Raw genomic sequence first — 16,886 nt, forward strand, 5'->3', positions numbered from 1 at the left:
GCCATTAGAAAGAAAGAGCACAGCTGTGCTCCCCTAAGAACAAGTGTTTGACGAGATCTCGTAAAGTCGTCATCAGGGCAATCAGTTCTACCACCGAGACCCACATCAACATTCCTCAGCTACCTCTAACAGTTCACATGCTGGAAGTTAAAGTAAATATATGAAAGAAAGTGAATGCAGAAAGGACAGAGAAATATAGACTTCCCTTCTCTAGATCTACTGAGCCCTGACTTCTACAGCATAACAACGTCCTCCATAAGCCTCCAGGGTCATTTCCCTCATGAAGATGCTCTCTCTTCTGACGATCACATGACACAGAATCTAAGGTTACTTGTCAACCATGAAGGAAGTGCAGCTAAAAACTGTGATGGCCAAAGTCTGGTCTGGTCACAGGGCTGCGAGTTGGTTACGCGTCATGTGATGCTGGAACCAAGACTTGGGTCTACCTCATGTCTGTCATAGCTGTCGTTGAGGAAATCACTGTATCGCTTCCGCAGAAACTTGCCCAGCTCCAAGTGCTGTCTCATCCCCTCCTGTAGACCAGACAGACCAAGAAGCAGAGAGAAAGAGAAGAGACGAGAGCGTGTGAAGGAAATTACACAACACAAAAGGCAATGCAACACATACCCAAACAGACATTTACACATACAGGAGCTACAGAAACTTTTCGCCCCCCCCCCCACCACTGACTTTTTCTTTTGCTCTGCTGCAATTACAAATTAAAATACATTTAAATGTGTTTTTTTTTCAATTACTAACGTATTTAGTATTAACATATTTAGATGTCATCTGGATTAAATTAAAAATAAAATCTAAATACTGATCCACCACTTTTCTATTAAACTTCATCACCAGTTCCGTAACCTATGGAGGACGTAGGAGCACAGTTGATGCCTCTTTGGTTGGGTCATCATTGTGTTCCAGTAGGAGGAATACCTGGTGGTCCCTATCCCCTCTCCAGGTATGGATGGCCGTTGGTTCACAGAGGAACTCATCGGCCCTTTGACAGGTTTTGTTTTTAGTCCTTTTGGGTGTCCACACACCCTCCTCACAACAACCCAAGGGTTGAAGTTGGGGTGCCGGTTTAGTCGCCGACGACCCGACGGTTGCAGTTTAACGTCGTACCCAGGACTTCTATTAAAAACTGACCCCATACTGGGTCAGAACAATTTTTGCACAGTTGCTCAAAAAAATATGACTAATTGTGTAAGGTCTCACAACTGAAGTAGACCAGTCCTGGTGTCATGAAGGCCACGGGAGTTCAAGATGAAGTGCTTGGGTTTTAAAAAAGCTGGAGAAGGTTGTAAAGAGCTCGGCAAAGTTCTGAAGCTTCCTACAATCGATTTTGGCAGGATTGAATGTACAAGTCATGTCAATCCTCCCAAAATCCTCCCCTTGTACTTGTTCAGGAAATGGAAATGGATGATTCGCTGTGGCGACACCTAACGGGAGCAGTCGAAAGTAGTAGTAGTGGTGGTGGCAGTAGTAGTAAGTAGTAGTTGTAGTAGACGTGACTTGTACATCAGGGAAACCAAACAGATGCTGGCCAAGAGGATGGCACAACACAGAAGAGCTAACATGTCAGGCCAGGACTCCACAGTCTACACTCATCTACAGTCTACACTCATCTACACAATCTACACTCATCTACACAGTCTACACTCATCTACAGTCTACACCATCTACACAGTCTACACCATCTACAGGCCAGTGGCCACTCTTTCAGGGATGAGGATGTGCACATCCTTGATAGGGAGGAATGATGACTTTTTCTTCTTCACTGGCTCAGTCAGTCTCTCCCTGCCAGTAGTGCATCTCAGTCGGAACCTCTCTTTAGCTCTCCCTCCCCACCAGCCTCCCACTCTCTCTCCTCATTTTGCTTTTTAAAGTAATTAGCTATAGACCGCTTAATTTTTGGAACACGGTAACAGCTAAATGGATTGTTGCCAGATTTGGTGGATTTGAGAGGTCTCCCAGTGTAATTCATGCCACATGAACGTTTACCTTTAGAGCTGTCATGGACCAGTAACATCAGTCCGATATCCGGTGAGTGAATTATGTCAGTATCTACAGCTGATACTGATATTGGATCAGACAAAACTCTGATTGAAATTACGGTGTCAAACTACCAAATGTATATGGGAAAAACATAAAAGCATCATTCCATTACACTGTTGAATCCATTACCTGGGAGAGTTGTCCAAATCCTTGTGGCCATGCGCTCTCTTGATACGGATCAGTGGGGTAGGCCTTGACCGGCGATCTGTCCCCATGACGGAACAACTGAGGGGTGGAAGGTAAAGGGAGATAAAGTTAAAGATGAAATGCACGTACTGTTGTCACTAAATCAAGTCAGCGGCGGTGTCCTACCACAGCAAGAATTCTATCATTGCTGCCAGAGAGAATGCCAAAGCCCTACGATTTTCTCCACCAAGCCAAACTACGTGCGCTGGTTTTCATGTGAGCGCACATCAAAAGTTCAGTTACCTGCAAAAGAAGGTAAAAATACTTTGTTTTCATAAGATATTTCTCCTTTACATGGTCCTTTAACAGCCATTGTTAGTGAGATTTGTTGAATGAGGACATGTTGTTGTGCCTAGCTTCACTTTAACCTGTCAGTAAAGTGCCTTGCTTGCTTCATTTCTTTAATATGTCAATATACATACACACAAACAAACAAATAAGATATGGAAAATTAATTCTGATGGAATACAATAAATAAAATGATTATAAAATGCAGTGACTACTGAATACATGCAACTCAATCTATTTACATGAAAACATGTACAACAAAATAAATTATTTGATATCTACACAAACAAAGCAACAATATTATTTCGATAGTTAAATAGTGAAATACAAGCATAAATAATCTCATGTAATAATTACACAATTGTTCATCTGTTGGTATATTTATCTATTTAATTATTCACTTCCACATTCATTCATTTCAGGACCAGTAAGTGTACTGTGGATTAATTAAAACTGTCCATTGGCCAATAGAAGTGCCAGTGAGGAGTCCCTACATTTGATTAGTTGGACAACTGCCTTTGCCCCCGAGCTAGGATTGAGTAGTGTTATAAAAAACAACAACAAAAAACAAACAAAAAACTAGTTTAGCTAGCTAGCTATGCCCCTTTACCACTGCATGGTACCGGCTCGACTCAACTCAACTCTACTCGCTTTTTTTGGTTTTCCATTGGGGCAGAAGTTCGGGATAGCACCTGGTACCAGGTATGTTTTTTGGTACCACCTCCATCGAGGTTCCAAGTGAGCTGAGCCGATACTAAAGGTGACATGAAAATACCACTATAAATAAATAAAATATAAATATAAATAAATAAATGCATATTTATTTATATTTAAATAAAATCTTACAAAATAAAAAAATAAAAAATATTTAAACATAAATAAGATATAAATAAAATAAAATACAAACAAAATATAAATAAAATGTATTTAAATGTATCTAAATATAAATAAAGTCTGACCACTGATTGGTCAGAGAGAAATTGAACAGCTGTGTTTATAACAGGAAATGTCAAAGCAAGTCTTATGAAACTTGTATTATAGTTGATTATCTATGTAAAAAGTATTTGTTGTCAGTATATCTCTTAGTTACATGAATATTGTTCATGTGAAGCACACATTTAGAGCTGGTCTTGTTGATTTGTTTGAAAATAAAACACTGGCGTAGGGCGCTAGTAGACAAGAGAGGAAAACTAGTCAACACGCCCACAAATGACCAGTGGGGCCTCGCTGTGAGGGGAGACTATCTGCAGTGGAAAACCAAATCCCAACAAGTAAAGCGAGTAGAGTCGAGCTGAGCCAGTACCATGCAGTGGAATGGGGCATATCAAACCACTTACATGGTATTCTTAACCCTACCACACACACTGAACGTTGCTTGAACACTTTGCACCCTCTCTTCAGCCCAGCTGCCACCAGGCGGTGTAATCGTGTTCATGTACTGCCAGTATGGCAGGAAGATATATTTTGCCTTTGTTATCTGCTCCACAATTCAGCTGGAGTGATAGAATATGGAGGAGCATACAGCTGCAAGAAAGCAAAGCCGTCATCTTTGCATCAGTGTACACAATGCGGATACATCTTCCGTTAGCTGCATGTTTAGCATACTTTGTCAAACACAACGCATTTAACATGCAAACGCTGGGATGTTGTCAGACTTGTTCACACCGAGACAACACCAGGAAAGTACTGCTTCAATACCTAGAAAAACTGCGGTGCCCAGAGCTAACTTCCTAGGATTCTGACCCACGTTTTACAGACAGATGCAGGGAAGGGCACTGTGAACGTCAGTGATCAAGTTTGTTTGTGTAGTTCTAAATCACAGTCCCACAGCGAGAACAGGCAAAGTAGAAACAGGTAGGAACTTTCTTTAAAGTCCCAGTCATTTGCAATTTCGGTGGCTAAGAGTACCTGCAGTTTGACAAATTACCCATCAATCTTTTGCATTTAGTGATGCCAGCCTGTAAACAGTAACAGCATGTGAAAAAAGATCAGCTCAGACCAACGCGTTACCCTTTTCTCCCCCAATTTATTTCTTTTTTACATTTCTAGTTTATATCGTAGTGGGTGTACTGGGAGAAGGATGCTGAATATGGAGCTGCCAGGGAAGAGGAGAAGAGGAAGGCCAAAGAGGAGGTTTATGGATGTGGTGAGGGAGGACATGCAGGTGGCTGGTGTGACAGAGGAAGATGCAGAGGACAGGAAGAGATGGAAATGGATGATCCGCTGTGGCGCCTCCTAACGGGAGCAGCTGTAAGTAGTAGTAGTAGTAGTAGCAGATTCTATATCCCAGTTGTATTCAACTATGTGCTGTGGAGGTCCGTGTGTAGCAGGTATTCTTTCCAACCCAACACTACACCTGCTGACTTGAGTGTAAGTAGACAAAATGTCGGCGCACACGGAAGAAGTGTTGATTGAGATACAGCAAAACATTTTTGGACTGACCATGGAAGAGCTGCACCGTGTGTGTGAGTACTGCAGTATTATGGGTAAAAACTATGTGAACGTATGAGATAAAAGCCGTCGAGCATTAGTGAAAAATGTGGGAGTGCCAAGTGGAAACAGACAAATGGAGAACAATTTTAATGGAACGTTCCAAGTACAGGTTACCCAAAAGCCTCCGGAGAAGTTTGTAAAGTAAAAATGTGGGAGTGCCAAGTGGAAACAGACAAATTGAGAACAATTTTAATGGAACGTTCCAAGTACATGTTACCCAAAAGCCTCCGGAGAAGTTTGTAAAGTAATGGAACGCACTTTGAGTGGCTGTTGCAGCTAGAAAAGCGCTATATAAAAATGCAACTTGATTGATTGATTGATTGATTGGACTTCACTGATTAGTCCTACTGTCCGATTGTTATGTCATCAGTGAAATCAGCTGGTGTAGTGTTGGGTTGAAAATTAAACCCACATACACACAGACCTCCATGGCACATAACTGAATACCACTGCTACTATATCCTATATTGCTGCAACATCCAACATGTCCAAGGGTAAAGCAGGATACCAGTGCAAATTAAAGCAAAGAAAACAATTATCAGCATACACACCGATGAGCCAAATATTAAAACCAACTGCCCAATACTGTGTAGGTCCCCCTCGTGCTTCCAAAACAGTTCTGACCCGTCAAGGCAAGGACTCCACAAGACCTCTGAAGGTGTCTGCTATCTGAAACCAAAATGTTAGCAGCAGATCCTTTAAGTCCTGTAAGCTGTGAGGTGGGGCCTCCATGCATCGAACTTGTTTTTCTGACACAACCCACAGACACTCAATCGGATTGAGATCTGGGGAATTTGGAAGCTGTGGCAACACCTTGAACTATTGTTCCTCAACCCTTCCTAAACCATTTTTGCAGTATGGCAGGGGGCAGTATCCTCCTGAAAGAAGCCCCTGCCATTAGGGGATACCGCTGCCATGACGAGGTGTACTTGGTCTGTAACAATGTTGAGGTAGGTGGCATGTGTCAAATTTAAGTCCACATGAATGCCAGGATGTAGGGTTTCCCGGCAGAACATTGCGCAGAGCATCACACTGCCTCTACCGGCTTGCCTTCTTCCCATAGTGCATCCTGGTGCCATCTCTCCCCCAGGTAAACGACGCACATGCACCCGGCCGTCCACATAACGTAAAAGAAAATGCGATTCATCAGACCAGGCCATCTTCTTCCATTGCTCCATGTTCCAGTTCTGATGCTCATGTGCCCTTTTGACAGTGGACTTGGGTCAGCATGGGCATTCTGATTGGTCTGCAGCTACACAGCTATGCAGCAGGCTGCAATGCACTGTGTGTTCTGACACCTGTCTATCATAGCCACTTTTTTTTTTTTTTTTTTGGATTTTCCTCCCCAGTTGTATCCAGCCAATTACCCCACTCTTCCAAGCCATCCCGGTCGCTGCTCCACCCCCCCTGCCGATCTGAGGGCTGCAGACTACCACGTCTCCTCCGATACACGTGAAGTTGCCAGCCACTTCTTTTCACTTGACAGTGAGGCGTGTCGCTAGGGAGACATAGTGCATGGGAGGATCACGTTAATGCCCCCAGTCCCCCCCCCCCCGAACAGGCACCCTGACTGACCAAAGAAGGCGCTAGTGCAGCGACCAGGACACATACCCACATCCAGCTTCCCGCCCGCAGACATGGCTAATTGTGTCTGTAGGGACGCCCAACCAAGCCAGAGGTAACACGGGGATTCGAACCGGTGATCCCCGTGTTGGTAGGCAATGGAATAGACCGCCATGCCACCCGGATGCCCAGCATGAACTTTTTCAACAATTTGAACTACAGTAGCTCCTCTGTGGGATGTAAAGAGATAATCACTGTTATTCACTTCACCTGTCAGTGGTTTTAATGTTTTGGCTGATCATAGGTTATATGACCTATGATCATACCTAATCATAAATATCACGGGACTCGAGCCACTGACCTAAGGGGAGGTTTAGACTCCTGCTTCCTAGTCTTTTATCACTGCACTGCCACTAGCCTCTTACCAATGATCTCAGCTTGTTACTGATAATGATCCGAAAGTAATGTTGTGGACTAAACATCAGTTGCTTCCACAGTCAAACAAGGTTTGCTTCAGTGTCCATTGGCATGAACCCCCCAAAAAAGTGAAATCACCCCAGGTATTGTTGCTGAGGCTTCTGGGTCAGAATATGATTCCTCACCAACAAAACGGGTTAAGATTTGGCTCCAATATTAGGAGAGTTGGTGTTTGTGGAGTTTTCAGTGTTTACACAATGATTGAACTGTTTAAGATAACTGGTATGTTTGAATTCTGTTTCAGGATGGATTGTCCTTTTAAAGCATCTAACTTTATCTGCCCCATATATTCATGTCATGCTGAGAGGAAGCTTGGCCTAATAGCCTGAAGGTCTACTAGGTCACGGTTTCTAGGAAACACTATAACAACAGCATCGGTTCCTGGAGTTAGCGGCCAACTGACACAACAGAAGAGGCAGTCCTCTTGAAAAGAACTTCAATAAGAGAATAGACGTTTCAATACCTGTACCAAGTGCTCAGCTACATCCATCAACACACCATCTGTTTAACCACACTCACAGCTTGCCCATTTATGCTCGTACCTCAACAACTTCAAAATGTTGTAAAGTTAATGCCAACAGATAATTTCAATGTTACATTGTGTTCTAGGTGCCTTTCTAAGACGAAAAAAAAAAACAGGTTCTGCACCACCCAGTGATTCAATATTCCTTTTAGTAGCCGTTGTGAGACCACTAACAGTCAAGGGCCCCTCTCAGTGTCGTGAGAAACATTAGCTGAATTTCACATCTAGTCTCCAAATTCTTTAAAGGACAAAACAAAAGGCTGTACCCTGGGGTGGACTCTTTGTGTGAAGGTCTAACCTAGATAAATTCTTTTCCGCCGTTGGGGAATTCATTTCATCAGTGTGCTGCAGAAACCTTGTACCCGTTACTTCATCGTTCTTTAAATTTCCTCTTGCACTTTGTATATGTTTTTGGGTTATTTTAAGTTCCCTTTTGAGCTAAGGAATTTGGATTTTGCATTACTAAATGGACCCAACTTAAAACCTTGCAAATTTTGAAAATACCTGTTTTTCCATTGCAATAGAAGGATATTTACCAAAACAGCAATAAGCAGATCCACATTGTACTCTATCATACTACATTCTCTGACATATTAAATAGATATGGACAGCTGTTTCAGGCTTCTGGCTTCGTGAGATCGATAACTGCTGTTTATTCTCTTACTCTCTCTTCTCTTTATTTTGCTCTAACCTCTTCATTTGTCCTACTGATTTCGCCATTTTCTGTGCTTAGTTCACTTTTCACTAGAGTCGTTAGTTTTCTTTCTCAAAAGACTCATATTTAGTAGGCAGCCTTTCATTCCTAGTCTGTTCATTAGCTTCAAGCTTAGCCTAGCTTAGCAGTTAGCTTTACTGCATTTACAATCAAAGCAGCCTCATTAAAACGATGGTGTGTGGTGACTTTTCCACAGTTAAAGATAGATTGTCTCTACTAGACACTTGGGGGAAGCCCCACCCATATCCCTGACAGAGGTCTCTGAGGTAGTTAAGAAGCTCATCGGTGCCAAGACGCCGGGTGTGGATGAGATTCACCCTGAGATGCTGAAGGCTCTGGACTGTTGGGCTGACACGCCTCTTCAGTATTGCGTGGAGGTCAGGGACAGTACCTGTGGAGTGGCAAACTGGGGTGGTGGTTTCCATATTTAAAATAAAAAAAAGGGACCAGAGGGTGTGCTCCAATTATCGGGGCATCACATTGCTCAACCTCCCTGGGAAAGTCTACTCTAGATACTGGAAAGGAGGCCTCGATCGATTGTCGAACCTCGGATCCAGGAGGAACAATGCGGATACTGTCCTGGCCATGGAACAATGGATCAACTCTTTACCCTTGTGGAAGTGCTGAGGGGGGCATGGGAGTTTGACCAGCCAGTCTACATGTGTTTTGTGGACTTGAAGAAGGCTTACAACTGTGTACCTCAGGGCACTCTGTGAGGGGTACAGCGGGAGTATGGGGTACCGCGGCAGTTGCTACAAGCCATCCGGTCCTTGTATAACCAAAGTGAGAGCGGTGTCCGCATTCTTGGCACAAAGTCAAACATGTTTTCAGTGGGTGTCGGATTCCGCCAAGGTTGTCCCTTGTCTCCGATTCTGTTTGTGATATTCATGGACAGGATCTCAAGGCACAGCCAAGGTGAGGAGTGTGTCTGTTTTGGGAACCTCAGAAATGCATCTCTGCTCTTCGCAGGTGATGTGGTTTTGTTGGCTTCACCAGAACATGACCTCCAGCGCGCACTGGGGCGGTTTGTAGCGGAGTGTGAAATGGCCAGGATGAGAGTCAGCACCTCCAAGTCTGAGGCCATGTTCTCTGCAGGAAAATGGTGGATTGCTTCCTCCGGGTTCAGCATGAGTTGTTGCCTCATGTGAAGGAGTTCAAGAATCTCGGGGTCTTGTTCATGAGTGACGGTAGGATGGAGCGGAACATTGACAGGCGGATTGGTGCAGCATCAGCAGTAATGCGGACATGGTACTGGACCATTGTGGAGAGGGAGCTGAGCTGGAAGGCAAAGCTCTCAATTTACCAGTCAATCTTCATTCCAACCCTCACCTATGGTCATGAGCTTTGGGTAGTGACCGAAAGGGTGAGATCGCGGATACAAGTGGCTGAAATTAATTTCCTCTGTAGGGTGTCTGGGCTCAGCCTTAGAGATAGGGTGAGGAGCTCGGACATCCAGAGGGAGCTCGGAGTAGAGCCGCTGCTCCTTCGTGTTGAAAGGAGCCAGGTACGGTGGTTCAGGGGGATCTGATTAGGATGTCTCCTAGCACCTTTCTTTGGAGGTTTTCCGGGCAAAGCCAACTGGGAAGAGACCCCGGGGTAGACCCAAAACTCGCCGGAGGGACTACATGTCCAATCTGGCCTGAGAAGCCTTGAGATCCCCTGAGAGCAGCTGGAGGGCTTTGCTGGGGAGAGGGACATCTGGTGTGCCCTACTTAGCTTGCTGCCACCATGACCCGACCCCGGAGAAGTGGCTGAAGATGAATGAATGAATGCATGAACAATTACAATCAACAACTCTGTGATTTCACAAGCACATTAACGAAATTAAGGTCAGTATGATCACTCGGCGGAGGGCATAAGGAGCCAACGATAGAGCTTACATTCTGCCATCAAGATGGGGAAAGATCCAAGCAAGCCAAGGGGGAAATGACCTGCTATGCCTATTTTGTCCAGACCTGTCGGGAGGAGCATAAGAAAAGACATCCATATGCGTCCGTCAACTTTGTGGAGTTCTCCAAGAAGTGCTCAGAGCAGTGGAAGATCATATCTGCCAAGGAGAAGGGTAAGTTTGAGGACTTGGCCAAGCAGGACCAGGCAAGATATGAGAGGGAAATGAGGAACTATGTTCCACTCAGGGGAGAGAAAAAGAAGCGGTTTAAGGACCCCAGGGCCCCAAAGAGACCTCCGCCTGCCTTCTTCATTTTCTGTGCTGAGTTTTGCCCCAAGGTCAAAGGTGAGAGCCCTGGCCTGTCTATTGCTAAAAAGCTGGGTGAGATGTGGAACAGAACCGCAGCAGAGGACAAGCAGCCCTATGAAAACAAGGCTGCTAAACTGAAGGAGAAATACAAAAAGGACATCGCAGCATATCGCTCCAAGGGCAAAGTGGGCGGCGGGTGGGCCACCTGCAAAAGGAGCCTCCGGCCAAAGCAGAGAAGAAAGGATGACGATGATGACGACGACGACGACGATGATGAAGATGACGATAACCAGTAGATAAGAAGTTATATTTAGCGCTCATTTTCTTATTTATAACGCATTTAATCCCCTTGTACACTTCACATACTGACAGAAATTTTGTTGGTATTTGGAAAAATGTTCAAAAAAAGGTTGTGTATATCGGTTTTCACGCTGTACAGTTTTTTGTTTTCTTTTTTGTATAGTTAGCACAACTAAAGTTATCGTGTGTGTACCTTCTGTCAGTCTTATTTTTCAGTGATAGTTCCCAGACCACTGGGTGGGTGTACAGCGTTTACCGTAGCTAGGAGTGCAGAGCCCATCAAATCTTCTTGATAGATTTGAGTGTTTTTTTTACTCCTTTTGTGTGTCTTTTATTATATGTTATCGAATTGATGTATCAAAGTTGTTTAACTGTTCTTTGGGTACAACTGTAACTGCAAAAATAAGAAAAAGCCTTGTTTATTGTTGAAACTTCAAATCCTTCTGATGTCAATAAAAAATTTTATTTAAAAAAAAGGAAAAAAATGCGTTAGTCAGTACATGGATCCATTCGCATGTACACACAAGGACTGATGAATCAGGGTCGTAAGTTGTTGTATTTCATTATTTACATGTTAAAGTTCATATATTAAGGGCCATTTGATGAAAAAGTGTTTAATACGTTGATTTAAAAACGTTTTCTTTACAAGGTAGTTCATGCCTTTGTAATACTAATTTCAGTACAATTATACGTTTGTAAAAAAAACAACAAAAAAACACAAGGCTTAGATTTGACCAGAAATGTAAAGCACTTTGAGTGGCTGTTGCAGCTAGAAAAGCGCTATATGAAATGCAACTTGATTGACTGAAATCACCAAGACTGCCTTTTTTCATTTGCGTAACAGTTAAAATTCGGTCTTTCCTGTCCATGGCTGATGCAGAGACTCTAATACATGTGTTTGTTTTATACAGACCTGAATACTGTAATGTTCTGTTTTCATATCACATGCTAGTATTAAGTCTTCGGATGGTTCAAAATGCTGCAGGTAGAATCCGAACTAAACCTAGAATATTTGACTATATTACACCAAGTCTTGCCTTCCTTCATTAGCTTCCTATCCATGTTAGACCAGACTTCAAGGTGCTTCTGCTGACTTATAAAATCCTAAATGCCCTATCATCCCTGACTGATCTCCCTAAACCTTAAAATACAGGGCTCCTGTGTATACCCAAAGTTAAAAAGAAGTCAGCTTGTAGCAGGGCCTTTTCCTATTGGGCCCCCTTCTTGTAGAATAACCTGTCTGCTGCCATCAGACAAACAGTCTGTTGAATCGTTTAAATTAAACTTAAAACTCATCTGTTTGCCTTAGCTTGCAATTAGTTGTTTTAACCTGAGTGCTTCACAACCTGTACTGCATGGCGGGCCGGTGAGATTAATAGACTGACTACTGCAAACTGTTCTTTTCTCTCACGTCTTTTCTCTCTCTCTCTGAATGAGGTCTTCTCCTTTCTCTTCTCCTGTGTATGTGAATGGTGTGAAGTGAGTGTCCCCCATGGGCACATGTAGTCTGTCCTCCTCCCAGGTCTCCATGGTGACAGTGGTTGCCACTTGGACACTGCTTGGGATCCTCCTCATCACATTTTTTATATCTTATAAATCCATATAGTCATTTTGTAATCCTGTTTCAGTGTTATATCCTTCTCTCACTCCGGTGTGACTAATGTTTTTTTCTGGCCTCTTCTCCTGTGTATGTGAATGGCATGATGTGAGTCTCCCCTGTGCGCATGTGTAGTCTGTCCTCCTCCCAGGTCTACATGGTGATGGTAGTCGAGTGGCTCAGGACCTAGGCTGTTCCGGCGGCATTTGAACACTACTTGGCATCCTCCTCATCATATTCTTCATATATCTTATAATTCCATTATAATTCTGTTATCCTCTTTCATTGTTGTATTGCACGCCTGTCAGTTTTGGGAGCGCGATACCTCTTCTGTTGCTCTTCTTGAGGTGTCTTCCTATTTTTTTTTTCTCCATTCCATTTTCCGAACTGCTTATCCTGCTCTCTGGGTCACAAGGATGCTGGAGCCTATCCCAGCAGTCATTGAGCGGCAGGCAGGGGGACACCCAGGGAGACACCCTGGCCAGACTATCACACAGGGCTGACACACACCCACACATTCATACCTAGGGACAATTTAATACGGCCAATTCACCTGACCTACTACATGTCTTTGGACTGTGGGAGGAAACCGGAGCCCCCGGAGGAAACCCACACAGACATGAGGAGAACATGCAAACTCCACACAGAGGACGATCCAGGACGACCCCCAAGGTTGGCCTACCCCGGGGCTCGAACCCAGAACCTTCTTGCTGTGAGGCGACCGTGCTAACCACTGCACCACTGTGATGAACTCTTCCTATTTTTTCTCCCGTTAATGTTTTTTTTTTTTAAGGGAATTGTTCCTTATTCGATGTGAGAGTCTAAGGACAGGATGTTGTGTTGCTGTAAAGCCCACTGATGCAAATTCGTAATTTGTGATATTGGGCTATACAAATAAAGTTGATTTGACTTGGATCGAGGGTGAATGAAAAATTAATCCATTCAATGAGTCCAATTGCATTACTGCAAAACCAACACGTCAATGTCCCACAGCTCCATCTCGGGAGGTCGTCCATGGTACACTATTGATTAAGTCCCTGACCTTAACGAAGAACAATCTAGTGTTAATCAAATTAGTTAGTGATTAAATCAGTGATTCTGGAACTAACATTCTAACTTTTTAGACTGATTTTATTGGATTTCGCTTTTACTACATCCTGTACTGCTGCAACTACAAACTCTACCCCCAAGGATAAGGAAGGCCACTCGCACAAAAAGTAAATAACTATCGGCATATATAAATATCATGCATCATCATACACCCTGCCACACAACTACATTTCACATCAAGTGTTGCATGAAATGTGCATCAGCAAGTAGCTAGTCCACATAAGGTACATTTAGCAGCATATGATTACATATGAAATGGGCCCGTTACTTCGGACTGTTGTCTTCTCTGCTCACAGAGTACTAGCCTTCTTTTTCGGGATCAAACTTAAAACAGTACAGTGAATTCAAAGCCATAGCTCACTTGCGTGCTGAGCTTGATGACTAGTGCAGCACAAGCGGCCCGTTAAGGAGTCCCTGCTTGGTGAAGGGCTGGGCTGGCTCTGTGACCTTTACACACCGCCTTCGAAACTGTGAACAAAGGCCTTGGACAGGTCGGACGAGAATGTTGCACAAAGCTTCTGCATTACTCTCCGTTACAGCTCACTTCGCCTGCAGTCAAGCAACAACCCGTGAACACTGGCGACGGCTTGGTTTGAGTCAAGTTGGCCAAATGCTCCTGTGAGCGTGCGGCGGACCCGCTTTCATTAGCAGTCCAGCAACACCAACGCCGCACACTCGCGTTTGGTGCGTGTCGCAAGTGTCTGAGTCGCGGAAATCAACGTTGACGCAGCGCAAACGAGCCATTTCCATAAGTCGTGGTTTTCTTCTTGCTTTGTGCATACATGAAACTATACAACATGCTTCCTGGCAAGCCCATACACTTGTACCAAGTCAACATGCTTCCCGGCAAGCCCATACACTTGTACCAAGTCAACATGCTTCCCGGCAAGCCCATACACTTGTAGCAAGTCAACATGCTTCCCGGCAAGCCCATACACTTGTAGCAAGTCAACATGCTTCCCGGCAAGCCCATACACTTGTACCAAGTCAACATGCTTCCCGGCAAGCCCATACACTTGTACCAAGTCAACATGCTTCCTGGCAAGCCCATACACTTGTACCAAGTCAACATGCTTCCCGGCAAGCCCATACACTTGTAGCAAGTCAACATGCTTCCCGGCAAGCCCATACACTTGTACCAAGTCAACATGCTTCCCGGCAAGCCCATACACTTGTACCAAGTCAACATGCTTCCCGGCAAGCCCATACACTTGTACCAAGTCAACATGCTTCCCGGCAAGCCCATACACTTGTAGCAAGTCAACATGCTTCCCGGCAAGCCCATACACTTGTAGCAAGTCAACATGCTTCCCGGCAAGCCCATACACTTGTAGCAAGTCAACATGCTTCCCGGCAAGCCCATACACTTGTACCAAGTCAACATGCTTCCCGGCAAGCCCATACACTTGTAGCAAGTCAACATGCTTCCCGGCAAGCCCATACACTTGTACCAAGTCAACATGCTTCCCGGCAAGCCCATACACTTGTAGCAAGTCAACATGCTTCCCGGCAAGCCCATACACTTGTACCAAGTCAACATGCTTCCCGGCAAGCCCATACACTTGTACCAAGTCAACATGCTTCCCGGCAAGCCCATACACTTGTAGCAAGTCAACATGCTTCCCGGCAAGCCCATACACTTGTACCAAGTCAACATGCTTCCCGGCAAGCCCATACACTTGTAGCAAGTCAACATGCTTCCCGGCAAGCCCATACACTTGTAGCAAGTCAACATGCTTCCCGGCAAGCCCATACACTTGTAGCAAGTCAACATGCTTCCCGGCAAGCCCATACACTTGTAGCAAGTCAACATGCTTCCCGGCAAGCCCATACACTTGTACCAAGTCAACATGCTTCCCGGCAAGCCCATACACTTGTAGCAAGTCAACATGCTTCCCGGCAAGCCCATACACTTGTAGCAAGTAGTTTTGAGGGAAACGCCAACCGCACACCAACACGTAGCGCCCGTCCGCAGTAGCTAGTTACCCTACTCACTGCTCCACTGACTCCAGTCCGGCTCAGTCAGCTTCCGTACTGGAGTAGCCTCACTTGCTAGCTAGCTGACAGAGCGCATCTCTGCCTAGTTCCCCGGGAAAATGTCCATCGTGAGACCCCCCCCCCCCAAAAGGACTCCTATAAGTGAAAACAAATAACGCAAATAACAAACATGCGTCCTTATCTGCGTTTCGTGTAGGGGCTTACGGTACCTGGAAGGGCAGGCTGGATGTGTGCGTAACGTTACTCACCACTGTCACGTACACTAGTTGTCTCTCTGCGGCAACTTGGCTCCAAACCGAGCCCGAAACCACCAGCAAGAGCAGCACTTCAGAGGCCATCGCTTGCGTTTAGCTAACGAGACTAGCCAGCTAGAGATGGCCAGCAACCGTCTCCCCACCTGCGCTTCCGATTACACGGCCTGACTGACCGACTGACTGACTGCCTGCCTCAGCCCGCTGTTGTGCGACATCTGCCAGCGCGACTACGGCAAGCGAGGAGGGTCAAACAAGCGAGGAGGAGAAAACAAGCGAGGAGGAGGAGGAAACAAGAGAGGAGGAGGAGAAAACAAGCGAGGAGGAGGAGAAAACAAGCGAGGAGGAGAAAACAACCGAGGAGGAGAAAACAAGCGAGGAGGAGCAGAAAACAAGCGAGGAGGAGGAGGAAACAAGCGAGGAGGAGGAGGAAACAAGCGAGGAGGAGAAAACAAGCGAGGAGGAGGAAACAAGCAAGGAGGAGGAAACAAGCGAGGAGGAGGAGAAAACAACGGAGGAGGGGGAAACAAGCGAGGAGGAGGAAACAAGCGAGGAGGAGAAAACAAGCGAAGAGGAGGAGAAAACAAGCGAGGAGGCAAAGAAAACAAGCGAGGAGGAGGAAACAAGAGAGGAGGAGGAGGAAACAAGCGAGGAGGAGGAAACAAGCAAGGAGGAGAAAACAAGCGAAGAGGAGGAGAAAACAAGCGAGGAGGAGAAAACAAGCGAGGAAGAGGAAACAAGCGAGGAGGAGGAGAAAACAAGCGAGGAGGAGGAGAAAACAAGCGAGGAGGAGGAAACAAGCGAGGAGGAGGAGGAAACAAGCGAGGAGGAGGAGAAAACAAGGTGGCGACCAATCCCATGCTGCGTTATGGACGACGTGCGTGTTTGTTACCACAGCACAAGCCAAGCAAAAAAATAATTCTTACATTTATTTATATTTATAACTTACTGATATATCTGGGTGTGTGTGTGTGTGTGTGTGTGTGTGTGTGTGTGCAAATGTGCCTCTATGGTGCCTCCATTTTCCCCCCAAAACTAGCTAATAGAAAGTACACTCACACAAACATGGATGTCGTTTTTCCTTTATCTTGCTGCCGTTCCAAACCATTAGTGCGGTGTGTGAGAAGTGT

At 45.0% G+C, this 16,886-nt stretch overlaps 1 protein-coding gene and 1 pseudogene across 1 annotated transcript in view; one reads left to right on the forward strand and one right to left on the reverse strand.

The window, feature by feature from the left end:
- Window positions 1–16,305, reverse strand: part of acp2 (acid phosphatase 2, lysosomal) — a 48,075-nt gene extending 31,770 nt beyond the window's left edge. Inside the window, exons 1-3 of the mRNA XM_056300961.1 lie at window positions 15,754–16,305; window positions 2,188–2,283; window positions 447–533 (exon numbers count right to left, since the gene is read on the reverse strand). Coding sequence (XP_056156936.1) covers window positions 447–533; window positions 2,188–2,283; window positions 15,754–15,843 — 273 coding nt within the window. The 5' untranslated portion in view covers window positions 15,844–16,305. The remainder of the gene's footprint in view (window positions 1–446; window positions 534–2,187; window positions 2,284–15,753) is intronic.
- Window positions 10,198–10,796, forward strand: LOC130131316 (high mobility group protein B1-like; annotated as a pseudogene).
- Window positions 16,306–16,886: the final 581 nt, after the last annotated feature.

Source organism: Lampris incognitus, chromosome 21, assembly GCF_029633865.1.
Source record: "Lampris incognitus isolate fLamInc1 chromosome 21, fLamInc1.hap2, whole genome shotgun sequence".
NCBI lineage: Eukaryota > Metazoa > Chordata > Actinopteri > Lampriformes > Lampridae > Lampris > Lampris incognitus.